This window comes from Pomacea canaliculata, linkage group LG14 (assembly GCF_003073045.1).
Source record: "Pomacea canaliculata isolate SZHN2017 linkage group LG14, ASM307304v1, whole genome shotgun sequence".
Classification (NCBI taxonomy): Eukaryota; Metazoa; Mollusca; class Gastropoda; order Architaenioglossa; family Ampullariidae; genus Pomacea; species Pomacea canaliculata.
Window position 1 is genome coordinate 16,696,394 of NC_037603.1, and position 14,757 is coordinate 16,711,150.

At 37.2% G+C, this 14,757-nt stretch overlaps 2 protein-coding genes across 2 annotated transcripts in view; one reads left to right on the plus strand and one right to left on the minus strand.

The window, feature by feature from the left end:
- Positions 1–23: 23 nt before the first annotated feature.
- Positions 24–9,857, minus strand: LOC112554803 (emopamil-binding protein-like). Its single transcript, XM_025222847.1, has 4 exons — positions 9,567–9,857; positions 5,905–5,974; positions 5,196–5,378; positions 24–2,939 (listed from the first exon to the last, which is right to left on the minus strand). The coding sequence occupies exons 1-4, from the start codon at positions 9,729–9,731 to the stop codon at positions 2,659–2,661; spliced, it is 699 nt and encodes a 232-aa protein (XP_025078632.1). The 5' UTR covers positions 9,732–9,857; the 3' UTR covers positions 24–2,658.
- A 346-nt stretch (positions 9,858–10,203) lies between these two features.
- The window catches only part of LOC112555407 (importin subunit alpha-4-like), a 37,802-nt gene continuing 33,248 nt past the window's right edge, over positions 10,204–14,757 (plus strand). Inside the window, exons 1-2 of the mRNA XM_025223787.1 lie at positions 10,204–10,417; positions 13,077–13,121. Coding sequence (XP_025079572.1) covers positions 10,352–10,417; positions 13,077–13,121 — 111 coding nt within the window. The 5' untranslated portion in view covers positions 10,204–10,351. The remainder of the gene's footprint in view (positions 10,418–13,076; positions 13,122–14,757) is intronic.

Sequence of the window (14,757 nt, forward strand, 5' to 3'; positions counted from 1 at the left end):
GCAACTCTGTACCAACACACAAAAACAGTGAAGACAACATTTTTATTTTTGTAAAAACTATTTTGGGAACTGTTACTTCTCACAATGCCACCACCTTTGTGAACCTCAGCCATTGCAAGAGCATCTCAAGTTTCAGAATAAGAAAGGCATGCAAGCAAGGCATAGTTTTTTTTTCTCTACACCATGGATAAGATAAATGGTACTTAGGAAGAATTTAAATTTATGAAGTGGTTATCATGTATGAAACTCTATTTTGATAAATAAAGCTGCTTGAAGATCATAAAGATTCTTAAAAAGTCAATCATAGTCTCCTGTTTAAAGTAACAAAAGCTTTTCCCCATTTTTATAACAACAGCTTTAGTTTCTCCAACAGACATGCTTACATAAATCTTCTTTCAACTTAACTTTTCAACATAATTATCAGATGCTTGAACAGCAGAGAGCCGGAAAGTGTATGAGTGTGTGCTATGGGTATGCTTCCCTACATCTATTTTCTATTTTGCTTGCTGGAATAAACAAAATATGTATTATTATATGATCACATATTACTATGTCTATATTATACTTATAAAAATATTTTCATAAAAGCCGGAAGAAAATAAAATAAGCTTTTCAGACTTCAGGGTACACATCTTTAGTTTAAATGCATAAAAGACTTGTAAACCAAAAGCATTTTCTCACACATCAAAAACCCCACACATGCATGCACACACAAATATGCACATGTGCACACATCAATGGTTCATGTTCTAGAAAATACTACTACTACTAAAAATCTACAATGCCACAAATATCATCTGCAAGTGTTGTCTATAAAAAGTGGGAAATATATTACGAAGAAAAATTTATACCCGTAATAAGAAGACTAGATATTAGATTATGCTTAATGCACTGGCCATTTCATCACAAAAATTTTCTACAATATCCATCAAATAATGACTTAGTAAAATGAAATACTGCATAAGTACAAGAAACTCATGCAGACAAGTAAAGTGTAAGTTAACAGCCACGAAAATAGTTATATGTATACAATTACTAGAACCAAGATTAGAAGGCTTCCATCGTGAGTACAGCAAAGTAAATAAATCTTATTTTCAAACTACATATTGAAATGAGCTATCATAAAATAGGACCTTTATCCTATAATTTTTTAAAAACCTGCTGCTCATACTTTACATATTGACTGTGCCCAACATACTGCACATTGCGTGGATTTAGTAGATACATCAGCAATGACCCCCATCGCCATAAAATCAAATTTTGGGTTTTATATCACTGATATTGCAAAATAATACTGTCATGTGTTAGGTATAAGACTAAAATATTTCCATAATGCAGGTGGTCATAGTGCCCGGAGAAACCTTAAGAGATGGCAGACACTATAGGTACTAGGAAGATAAGATAATCCTTAAGCTAGAAGAGCATGCTAGCCATGAGAAGATCTGAGTTTTCTGAAGTTGTTAGCAGAGGACAGGTTGGAAAATCTGTTAAACTTGCAGAAGAGTGAGGAAATAGGTGGAAAAATTAGTGTTTTATGCTGAGACAGCAACTAAGGCTATATCACAGTAAGGCAGCCACCCCTGTAAACAGATGCCATACGCAGAGAGAACAGCATTCCTGAGACAGCTGAACCTAGGACAGCCAACCTTCGCTGTACTGGTGACAGGCACTAACCGCTGTTTACAGAAGAGACAGTAGGAAACACCAGACATAAGTGGAGGCATGGGTTGCTGTAAAGGATTTTTGTTCATGCCTGCAACATGCAGTGGCAGGGATCATCGAGGTTTTACTTCGTGTCTGCATCAACGGAGTCATCCAAGAGAATATGCTTACTCTTTTAAGAGACTTATTAAGAGATGACCACATTTTGGCACTCCCAGTGCAAATGCACATGGGAGATCTAATGGATAATGTATTCTTTGTAGCACTCTTTCCTGAAGGACTGGAGGCAAGACAATGGTGTGACATCTGCGTGCACCATGAGCAGGAAGGCCTTGATATCAAAGAAAGACTGAAGTGGACGTGTGGTCTGGCAGCAGCCATTAGGGCTAATTATATGTTAAGTGCATGAACATGTTGAATGGCATTATTAAGCGAAACTGGCGATGAATAAATAGTGAAAGTACATGCTTAGCAGAAATTAAACTAGTGTAGCATTGGAGGAGTAACTGGATACCCTAGACTAGTCATTGTTAATAATACATAAATACTATAAAAATATTTCGAGAGAACTCATGAATATAAATACTGTTTAAGCACTGCAACATGTTGCAATTTACTATAATAAGAGGGAAACAGGAGTGGGAACTTTACAGCTGTTGACATATTAAAGATTATGATTTTCCCTGCATAAGAAGAGTGCAAGCAGCAAAGTATTGTCAGCACCAAGAAATAATGACATCTATAATATGCAGCATAAAATTTTGTATGTAATCTGTATAACATATCAACCCCACAGGATAACAAACAGGCATTCTTTCCACAATATGATACAAACTAGAGAGCATGAACAACATTTCATCCTATGCAGTATGAACAGTAGCATCTTGTCATTGGCAATAAAGGAAAAAAAAAGTCAGATAAAAATTGGAACCGAATGAGTAATCTTAAACTGAAACAGGAACAAGAAATGCCATGAAATCCAGGGATTGCTGCACTTTACTGCTCCTTTCTGGACCTCAAATTGTAGCGCCCAACATGGCCATCCTTGTCAGCTGAACTTTGATTTTTATTTAAGTCGGACAAAATAATTGGTCTGTAGTGGACAGTTGGTGCAATTCCATTTTCGCGGATATCAACCCAAGTGTGATACATGAGTGCAAATGGAATGATAACCCATATCATGTTGAAAAAGAAAAGGTACACCCACAGATAAAGACCATTATCTGTCACCAGATTCTTGCTTCCATTCACCCACTCTGGGCAAAATGTCATCCAACCTGTTCAAATCAAAGGTGCACATACAATACAAAAGTGGATCCTATAAAAAATACTTAAAATAGAATGCTTTACTTTCAAACCAATGAGAAAGATAATTGTTACAAGCAAGCAAAGTTGTTACTCTAGGACCAAATTAATATACTTCAAAGTCATGTATATAAAACTAAATGAATTTATAAACATTTAAAATGAGCTTTCTGCATTATGCACTTTTTTCCTCCAGACACCCACCCATCATTTTATTAATTAAAATCACAAGGATGAAAGCACCAGTGTCCTTAAAAGTCTGGCACAAAATGAAAACTTTTCCCACAGATTTAATATCAATCCCAATTATAGATAGATATATATTTATCTTAATATAAAACAAAAAATGATAATTTCTATACTGCAGAAGTTCTAGGTACTCACTATCCACAAAACACACAGACATGCAATAAAAAACACATGATTAGAGTGATGTCCTTTTATCTAAACAGCTCAAGGGAACTCCTCTCTGTTTTTCTGTTTTATCCAAGAATCTACATCAAATTTTTTGCCTCCATTCTGGATTATTCTTTAATGCTTGTTCCATGAAAGAAATGGAACGATGGGAGAAAGGAAAGATAAAACACAAGATAAATATGACGTTTAAACCCTACTGCCCATGGGCTATTGAGCCTTCACTGTCACTTTGCTGACTGGACAGACGATCCGGTATACCAATTTGTGGTGTTGTAGATAGTATCCGTTTGATATCCACATACACGCACAGATGTCCGGTGGCACAGCTACAGGTTACAAGTCCTGTACTTCAAATGTTCCGCATAACTCTACCCTTCGGTATGGGAAGTATCGACGACTGTTACACACGAGATGCCAGTACGTCCAGGATCTGTCCTCTCACACAGAAACCCGCTGTATCCCTTGTGATGCTGGAGTAGATTTTATACTCCCAATCGGTAAGAAGGTGTTATCCAGGTCTACTCTTCGGTAGATAAGCGTTAGCATCCGTTGTAACGTGATGCTAAAACTTCGTGAACCTGTCCACAGCACAGATCTCCCGCTGAATACCTCATCGAGCCAATACAAACACTACACTCCTCTTGAGCACACAAGATGATGACTCAGCTCCACCTTCATGGGGATGGACGTTGGCGTCCGTTAACAAAGTCTTGATACTCTTCGTAGGTCTTACTCCAGGCTGCTCAGCTCTCTCTGTCCAGAGCAACATTAGTTAGCCTAACTTAACTATCTAGTCTCCCTCTAATGACCAATTAGGCCATTAGCAACGCGGTAACTAAGACGACTGCTTAGCGATTCTTCGTGGGGTCCATGCCGACCAATCATAATCTCTGTACCGTGTAGTCGGCATGGCTCCCACCTCAATCGCCGTAGTTACGCCTATGACAACATTTCCTATGTCAAACATGTCGAATGACGTGAAATAATGTGCGTGGGGATTGCGTCAGCGCTTGCGTGACTGGTCTCCCCTGGTACCACAGACAACAAATAATTAGAACAACAAAAATAGCATTCGCTTTGAATCGCGAATCGTTACAACCATGTTGCCTGACAAGTGTTTCGTGTCATTCTGCATCTTGCTCCATGTATATTTTAGCATAATATCTCCTACTTGATGAAACTGCACCTCCTACATCCACAAACTCCATCACGTCTCCAGTATCCATTGCTATCCGATTACTAATGTCACTATCAAGCAAGTTGTTTCCTTTATTTTCTCATGCCTGAATTACTGCAACTCCCTTTTAGCTGGTCTTCTTGTTGATGCTACACTCCATGATGGTCAATGCACTCAGAACAGTGCTATCCATCTGGTGCTCCAGGCTCAGAAGACTGATCATGTCACTCCTCTGCTTCATTTCTTTAATGGCCACCCATCACCTACTGTTTCACTTACAAACTGGACTATCTTTGATATAAATGTCTCCATCATAATATCAATTACAATAATACTTAAGATCTCTGATAAAGGCACAAACCAACCCCTAAACATCAAATGAAAGCTGGCTTTTGCCCAAGGTTCTGTTTCTTATTTTTAGCAGCTATTCATGTGATAGATATGGTCTAATATTTGAGATTAATAATGGAAGTTTATTTCCTGCAAAGGTAATCCTCTTTTTCAATTTTGTAGGCTTCTTACAAAATGCTGATTTAATTTCTGGTACTATTAAATCTTTGCTGAAAGCCTGGATTTCAACATTTCCTTGAATTTTCTACACACCCCCTTCATTAGCAGAATAAATGGCACTCACCTCCATATAGTTCACATACACACAGCACAAGCTGCACGAGGTGCCGATAGAATCGATTAAAAATGATGGCATAGATGAGGACTAGACAAAGAATGCCATCAACCAGCACAGTCACTATCTCAAGTGAAATAATGGTAGGATCCGAGTACAGCCAGCGACGGTCAGCTTTCCCATACTCCTTCCCTAGGTGTGAAGAAAATAGTTGTAACAGGATGAAATATAAAAAGAAAATATTTAGTCGAAAAAAATCAGGAACTGATGTTAAGGACAGGCTTGCATATCTTGCCTATAACTCAGTCCAACAGATGAAAATGGCTATGGATATTCAAATTTACACTTCAGTTCACATCTTTATAGTGGTATTTTGACTTTCACATAAATGTCCAGTATACTAATCCACAAGCTGCTTTTCTTAAAAATGCAACAATCAACACTAATTCATTTAATAATCAGTCTTTTGTTAACCTATGGGAAGCTTTGAACTTTGTTAAACATTATAAAGCAAAATGTATTTTAGTTTTTATACCATTAAATCTACCTATACCTTCAATTTGTTATATTTTCATGTAAACAAGTGTTTTAGTCTTTTATTACCAAATCTGGAAAATATTACATTTAAAGATTAAAACTCCCACGTTAGTTTTAAAAACAATGCAGACTTATCCAACATTTTATTGCTTCATTTGTGTATAAATTTGTTAATACTTACACAACTCTGCAGTGATAAAGTTTGTCTCTGCCACAGTGCCAGTCAAAGAATGAATTACAAAGGGCCCTTCCTAAGTGATGAACAAAGCACAGCTTTATATAAAAATATAAATAACTCAAAGATTTGAAATAGCGTTTTGATAATCATCATTCCATCTACTAGCTGACAAAACGCATAACAAGTTATGTTGAATGTCATTCACAAAAGATTAATCATTTCATCATCATAGTGGGATAAAAAAAAAAAAATCATCCCGATAAAGACCAGTTAAAAGTTAAGATTCTGCACTGATTACCCTAGACACCAGGCTGCTACCTTCATCTTTTTAGTTCATTAGTTCAGCTGCACAGGTGAAGTTTTCCAGCCCAAGTCCAAAGCTGACTTTGAACCATTGACCTTATTTGTTATGTGTTGAACACATAATTCGTAAGTTTAGTTTAGTTTATTCCTTGTTGCTCCTTTGAGTAGCATAGAGCTGCAGCAATATCTCCCCAAAAGACCTGGTTTTGGGCAGCCCCCTTCAGTTGGGCTCTCTACTGTTCTTTTTCCAAGTCTGCTTTGGTCTCCCAGCTCTCCTCTTCCCCTGAGGGTTCCAGTCAAGTGCCTGCCTACCAATGATTTCAGCTGGTTTGCGCAGGTTGTGTCCTATCCAGCCCCATTAGCGCTTTTTGATGTCTTGGCTAGTGGCATTCTGGTTGGTTCTTTTCCACAGGCTGCTGTTGGAGATCTTTTCAGGCCATCTTATTCCCAGAATATGGTGTAGGCATCAGCTGGTAAAGGTCTGGAGCTTGTTGTTGATGGTATTTGTCACTCTCCAGGTTTCAGAACTATATAGGACTGCCTTCACATTGGTGTTGAAGATGTGGGTCTTACTGCGGAAGGATAATGCTTGGGAGTTCTAGATGGGGTGTAGGCTGTTGAAAGCATCCCTGGCTTTGTTGATGCGACTTTTGATATCATCCGCTCCACCATCCTTGTTGACAATGCTCCCCAGATATGTGAAGTGGTTTGTTTCTAGGATGTTCTCTCGTTGAAGTTGGATTGGGAGTTCCTACTTGTTGATTCTCATCACTTTGGTCTTCTTTCTGTTGACCTTTAAGCCAGTCTTCTCTGTTTCTTCAGCTAGCATACTCAGTTTGATTTATGCATGTTGTTGCCGATGAGATAAAAGACAGATGTCATCTGCAAAGACCAGGTCCTCTAGCTGTTTGGTGAAGTTCCACTGGATACCGGTGTTGTTGTCTTGACAACCCATAAAGCTATAGATTTTGATCGACTTACCTTTACAATAAATGCTGCACAATTTTCTCTCATTTCTTTGATGTGAATGTGGGCATTTCTTAACAAATGAACACTGACAGATGTAGCACACCCCAATAAAAAGCGAACAAACCCAACCCTTGTTTTCTTTTTTCCAACATTTTGCAAAATAATCTCCAACTTAGTGAAGCCATGCAAAACTTTATATGGGATTCTTTATAACAAAGCCTTGTACCTTTATATAATCTTCATGTGGTTTTGAACAATTTTTTTTAAATGACTGATTCTATGCTTGTTTCCAAAATTACTTGCTTAATTTAGGCTGCTTGTTTTTCACAGTCTGATTTACTGAAGATCATTCTTGTGCATGCAATGCCACGAGCCTTACCTGCTAAGTTTACTATTAACTATCACCTGGTTCAGTAAAGGCAGTTCATTAGTGGCACACCACTCCCGCTACCTTTGTTCGAACACCTTAAAATAGAGTCACGCAAACACCAGACAAATGCTTTTTGCACCACTTTACTCTTGCTTTAAAGACTAAACCAAAAGTTAATTAATGCCATTATTCTGAAAGCCATGCAAACAACTTGCCAGTAAGATCCAATACCCACAAGCCTTCTTCTTGAATGCTTAGATATTTTACTTCCTGCCATCACAAACACTGTAAATGTCAGCTTGTCATCAGTTGTTTTCCCATCTTTGTTTAAAAATGCCCGGGTGAAGCCACTTCTTAAGAAATCCACGCCTGATGTGTTGAACAATTATCACCCAGTTTCCAACGTCTTTTCTCTCAAAGATCACAGAGAAAGTAGTTTTGAGCTCTGGGCCTACTTACAAGAGAACCAGCTGACCACCGACATAATATCTGTCCTCGACAGTGGTGATATCTATTGCCTTAACTATGCTGAACCTGTCTCCTGCATTTGACACTATCGACTTCTCTCTGCTCTTTCATAGATTACATATCCTCTACGGGAGTTTTGGACCTGCAGTAGTGTGGTTCAACTTCTATCTCACTGATAGGGTGCAGACTGTGTTCATTGATGGTTAAATGTCTCGTCCTGGTCCACTTTATTGTGGTGTCCCTCAAGGCTCAGTACTCAATCCAATTCTGTATAAAAAACCACTTTCATCTTGCATCTAGTCTTACAAAGTTTCCCATCAATCATATGCTGATGGCACACAACTGAACTGCTCCACTCCACAGGATGAGTCTCACTCTGCTATTAGCACCACAGAAACCTGTATTAGTGACATCAAAGACTGGACGGTAGCAAACAAACTTAAACTCAACAATGATAAAATGGAAGCCCTCCTATGTAAGAGAAGAAATCTATCTTCTTTTGTTTGTCCACCAAATCACATTAAAGTGGGCGAAACCAGCATCCCTTTTGCACTATCTGTCAGGAATTTATTGTCACTTCAGATATGACTCTTGTTAAACAAGTCACAGCTATCTGTCAGTCTGCCTATTATGAGATACGCAAATTCAGCGCCATCCATCACATTCTGTCTACGCATACTACCAACACTTTTGTCTGTGCCAACATTGATTACTGCAACTCCTTGCTTGCTGTCCTGCCTACCTTCTTTACAAACTCCAGAAAGTACAGAACTATGCTGAATGTCTGATGCTTAGAACTTGGAAATGGGACCAGACCACTCCTCTCCTTCATTTTCTGCACTGGTTACCCATTCGTTCTCGAATCCAGTACAAACTGTCTGTGCTGTATTTTTATTTCTTTGCTGGCACCTGCTCTGATTATTTCTCTGAATTTCTCCTTCATTACGTCCCAGCTATATAACGTTGCTTCTTTTCTTATCTTCTTACTCTTCCTGTACCACAACATATGGCCACAGGATTTTTAGTTATTTTCAGTGAAGTAATGGAGCTCTCTACCTTTCTAAATCTGCCACCTACCCAATATTGAATCTTTTAAATGTGCACTGAAAACGTACCTCTTCCGTAAACAATACTCCTATCACCCTTTCCCACTATGCTAGTCCTTTTTCACACCCTTCCCTGCTCGTCTTCCTTTTGCAATATCATGATACTCTCAGTTCTTGTTACCTGGTTCCTCTTTGTGTTTTCTGTACTTGTTTTTATTCATCCTTAGTACTGTTGTTTATTCTTAGTGCATGTGTTATTCGTTTTCCTGTCCCTCGTATGCTGTCCATTTCTCGTTCTTCGAGGCTCTAAGAGCATGCTCCTTAGAAGTGTGAGTACGCGCTTTACTAATTTTGCATTATTATTAAATGTCCGGTAACTGGGAGACAAAACATTAGCACAAGTGCTTGATTTTACCTCCGCGTTATGTTAAAAAAGAAAGTCCCCATTTTCAACACTAACAAACATAAAAAAACCGCTATTTACTGAGAATTTGTTAACTTTGTCTTACCATAGTAAAATGCACTAAAGCGTCGAAAACCAACCATGCCAGAATCCACCTTTCTACTTTTGGCAGTTTTTTACCAAGATGTAAACCAACAATTACGCTTCCACCAGCATACAAAGCTGTTACTGACAGAGATATCACAGAAGCAAGAGAAAAAAGTTCTGCCATCGTGAATTTTAAGTCGTTTCAAACTTGATGAAGAAACTTCCGAGACTGTTCAATCTCTGGCTTATCAATTGAACGTTGCGGATAACGCCTTATTTTCGTGACCACGCGATTGCGAATTACTTTCGTAAGAAAACATATAACTTTGAAGTGATGTAAACTTTAACACTCCATATTTACCTTTTTAGAGTATAAATACCTAATACAAATCAAGAAATTATTTGTTTTGCTCTGATTGTTCGAAAACAACAATGAAATGAAATTTACTTAAAATGAATGAACAATAAACGTATTTTGATTGGCCATTAAAGAAATGCCTATTCGCTAAGATCTTCATTAAATGATCGGTGTTCTTGGTGACTAGCAATTATTTTGTGTCAAAACTGGAGAAAATAAATATATGCAATTGAGATGCTACTTTCATTTTACTAAATATTACAGATATATGTGCATCTTTCATATTACAACAATTTCTGTATAGTATCGAGTGGCCAATAGAAACTAGCCTTACAGGCAATGTTTGGGTAGCGTGAACAGAGAAGGCCGGCATCTTTACTGAGGTTGAAACACGCTGATCGAAATAGAAAAGAGTATTTCTGTCTTCTAACGCCAGATATTGGAAAATGGCGTCAGATGCCGTGGGGAAGGCAAGGAACCATCTCTTTAAAAACAAAGGAAAAGATGCAGATGTAAGTGTTTCATTTCTTAAGAATGTTTCTTAATTTTCCCAACATTGGAGTGTGAACTGGGACACATCTTGACATACTACGGTAGTAGAACACGCATTTTCACAGTTAAGATATTTGTTTTCGTTAGTCTATATGTTATGAAAGTATATTATTATACCTGTCCTTAATGCTGCGTAACAACGTAATCGCAAAAAAAGGAAAAACATTGAAACCGCGCCTTTTGTTTCACCAAGGTCCATGAACGACGCAGTTTAGATCGTTTTTACTTTTAGTGTCTATAGTTTAACAGCAAACGCTTTGACTTTATTTTAACAGGCGATTACACGATGTAGATTTCCTAGCTTCTAAAAATGTTTTGTCTCCTAATAACTTTGAATAAAGAATTATTGCAATACAATTAGTTCATTGCAGCTTTACGAGCCCCGCCCCGTTCCACTCCAAGTATAATCGCATTTGATTTTAACCAGAATCAGATTTATTTGCTTTATGGCTGGACTATTTAGGAAACTGATGTGTTGCAGTTCATACAGAATAAGTGAATGAGGTCTTTATAAATGAATGTTCATCCTGTTGAAGGTTTCTGTGTGGCGGAAAATATCAAAGTAGAGTCAGTAAAAGATTATTTCAAAGAATAGTTTACAAATTATTACCGTACAAATTATTATTATTTTTTTTTTTTGTATGAAAAGATTGTGAATCTTCCATAGTTTCAGGCAAGAAGATGAAAATCTAGAAGAAATAGTAGTTATCAGGCAAGGTAGGAACAAACTCTTTAAGAATAAAGCTTGCCTGCCATAAAATATGTAGAGTATTTTATGCTTTTGTTCAGTCTTGTTGAGTGTAGAATCACAAATACCTTAAAAATATGGTTCAGTCAAAATATTCTGAAGTTTTTAACCTTTCTAAAGCTAAAAATTTATTTCTGATGAAGCTAGGACCTTGCTCAAAGAAAAAAATTTTTTTAAACTCACGCTACCAGTAACTACTGTTAGTTAAACTTAGAATAGAAAATTTTCTTTGCGGAAGGCAGAAAAGTATTTGCTGCAAGTACATAACATTAAAAGAATAATTGTACATTTTGTTTAACTTGCTGAAATGTCCATTTTTTTAAAATACAATAGAACTTTATTAATCCACAAGGGCAATTCCAGCTACTGCTCATGCTAGCATTATATCGAGATAATACATATAGATCTTGAAATAATTTCTCTCACACGTATGCGCTATATATATATTCCCATCAGCAGTAAATATAGCTGGTGACCTTAGGTCACCTCAGGCTAGTACAAGATCACGGCCAGTAGAGTTGATCTAGTAAATGGCTTGTGGAATAAATGAGTTGCATTGATGATTGGTTCTGCATACAGGCATCGTGTACCTACAGCCAGACAGTAAGATGAAAACTGAAATGCCAATATGTGATCAGAAATAGCGAGGACCTGGCTGCATTCCTAAGGATTTGCTGATGATAACAAGTTGCCAAATCTGTCTGCCTGATTCCGGTGATCTTGGAGCAGATATAACAAGGGAGACAATTCTTGTTCCTAAGAGAGAGGCTATGGAACCAAGAGATGAAAGAAAAAGTGATGAGACTTTCAATGTAGGCCTGATAGAACTGAGTGAGGATGACAGAGAAAGATCTGAGTTTCTGTAGGAGGTACAGATGTTAGCTCTTACAGAAGATCATGTCAGTATTGATATCCCATTTAAGCTTGTTGTCAAAGATAGTACCTAGATATTTGTAAGAGTCGACTACCTCGATGGCATCATCATGGATAATACTGATGACTGCCTCAGGTCTGTTTGTCAGAAAGTCTAAAATCATTTCCTTAGTCTTTTAGGCATTCATGACAAAAAAGTGTTCGTCACACCAGCGAACAAAGTCAGGAAGAGTGCCACTATGATCATATTCATTGTCATACAAAAGAAACAGAAAGGTAGTGTCATCAGAAAATTTTACAAGGAAGTGCCTATTCATAGTGCTTCTACAACTGTTAGTATACAGTATGAACAGTACTGGAGACCAGCAGCAGCCTTGAGGGTAACCTGTACAGGTGACAACAGGATGTGAGAGAAGACGTTAACAGAAACTCTGTGTTGCCTGTTTGTTAAAAAGTCCAGGATCCAGAGAGTTAGTTGGTGAGATAGATGGCTTATAGCAGTGGTGCTCTACCTTTTCTCGCCTGAGGGCCGCACTAGACACGATTTAAAATCTTGCGGACCAGAATGTGGTTTTGCCAGAATTATGACCTTAAAAGGGAAATTATGTTGTTTCTGGTAAAAATGAGCGGGCCTTGTACTAGTCTGAGTTGGGCCACCTCTGGCTTGTAGTCTTAATAGTACTGATGACTTCCTCAGGCTTGTTCATCCAAAAGTCGAAGATCATTTGTTTAGTCCTTAAGGCATTCAAGACAAGAAGGTGTTTGTCACACCAGCATACAAAGTCAGGAAGAGTGCCATTGTGAACATGTTCACTATTATACAAAAGTGACATCTAGGCTAGGCACTGTCATCAACAAATTTTATAAGAAAGTTCCTATCCGTAGTGCTTCAACAACTGTTAGTATGTAGTATAAATAGTAAATGCGAGAGGTCTCATTAAAATTGTATTATGAATTAGGCTTGAATATGTTTGTAACAAGTTTGACGCTCTTTTCAGGAAATGAGGCGGCGAAGAACTGAAGTTACGGTTGAATTGCGAAAGGTAATGCCCAAATGTTTTGTATGTATGTGTAAAGTTAATGTAGTTTAAGTTATCCTTAGGTTATTAAAAATCAATTTTATACTTCGGTATGACAATTTTAGTGACAATGCAAGTTCATTAATCCTCAAGGATAATTACATATGCAGTATGCTAAGTTAATATAGATGAATGAGAAATTGTTCTTTATTTAAAAATAAGATTAACAGATCAAAACTTCAAAGACAATCCTTAATAATAAAGACCTAAAATATGCCATTTTATTTGAATAGGATCAAATGATCGAAGCTGTGGTAAGAATAAAATAAAAATGTAACATTTGACATGAAATTTAAATTTTAAAAATAAATTGTAGGCAGATAACAAGCTTGAATGGTTTAGCAAGATTCTGATATGCCAATGATCAATATGAATGGATTTTTATTGGTCTGATTGGTCTAATAGAAACAAATGCCATGGACGTGAATGATGCAATGTGTATGCAATTAAATGTGCTTTCAGTTTAACTGCTGTATTTTTCTTGAGTTAGTCACAACTTAACCTAATAATTTCTTAATATATTACAAAAATCTTGGAGTAATAATAGTTGTTATATAATTTGAATTGTATACTCTGGCTGTGGATGATAACTATTATATAAATGCATGAAAGCAAGTGGTATATAGTGAAACTTTGGTTAATGAACGCTTTTGTTCATGTACAGCTTGGATAACGGCAGAAAATTTCCCCTAAAATTTGCCTTTGTTAACGACCAAAATTTAGTTATCGAACAGCGACGCCAAGCATCTCTGCGTCACCCGATCTGACCCAAGCATCTGCTGATCCAGCCTCACTCGCTGTTCAGACATGGTTTAAGTTGGTTGCTAATATTTATTGTGCTACATTCAATGAATTTGTAACTTAAGAATTCATATATATATATAAAATCCTTCATAATGGCTCCAAAAAAAGTAAAGAGCGGTAGTAGAAATGAAGTAAAGAGGCAAAGACCTACGATTGAGTTAAAAAAGGAAATCATTTCAAAGCATTAAAGGGATTCTAAAGGCAAAATAAAACTGCTTAGAATCGCGTAAAGAGTAGGATAAATTTGAATCTCGTCTATTTATATGTATGTTCATGTGGAAAACGTTGAAGGTTTTTAGTAGACTGTTGTGTTTAATAAGAGAAATTACACGGGACTCTTTTTTTTTTTTGCTTCCACAAAGTCTCGTTCTCCATGACATGACCCTATGACGTGTGGTTTCCATAGTGAGAACCATGCCTCGAGAATGTGCTGCACCCGATTGCCACGAAAAGATGGGAAAAGATTCAAAATTTTCTTTTCATCAGTTTCTGAAAGACAGAGCCTTACAAGCCTTACAAACAGAGTGTGTCATACGAATAAAAAGATGATAAATCTTCGCAATGATACATATACAGACACTTCCTGTCAGAGACTGACGTCACAAGAAGACTCTGACATCATAAGGAGACTCCTCTGCTTGACTATCTTGGGAAGCTATCGTGGTTACTCGCCAGAAGGACACGAGTCGATTTCACTGGATTTTTTCAATTTTTATAAACATCGGCAACCGAAATAGTGCTAATAAATGGTAATTAAGTGAAAAACGAATCCTTTATTTCTCCTGTATTGCTCTCA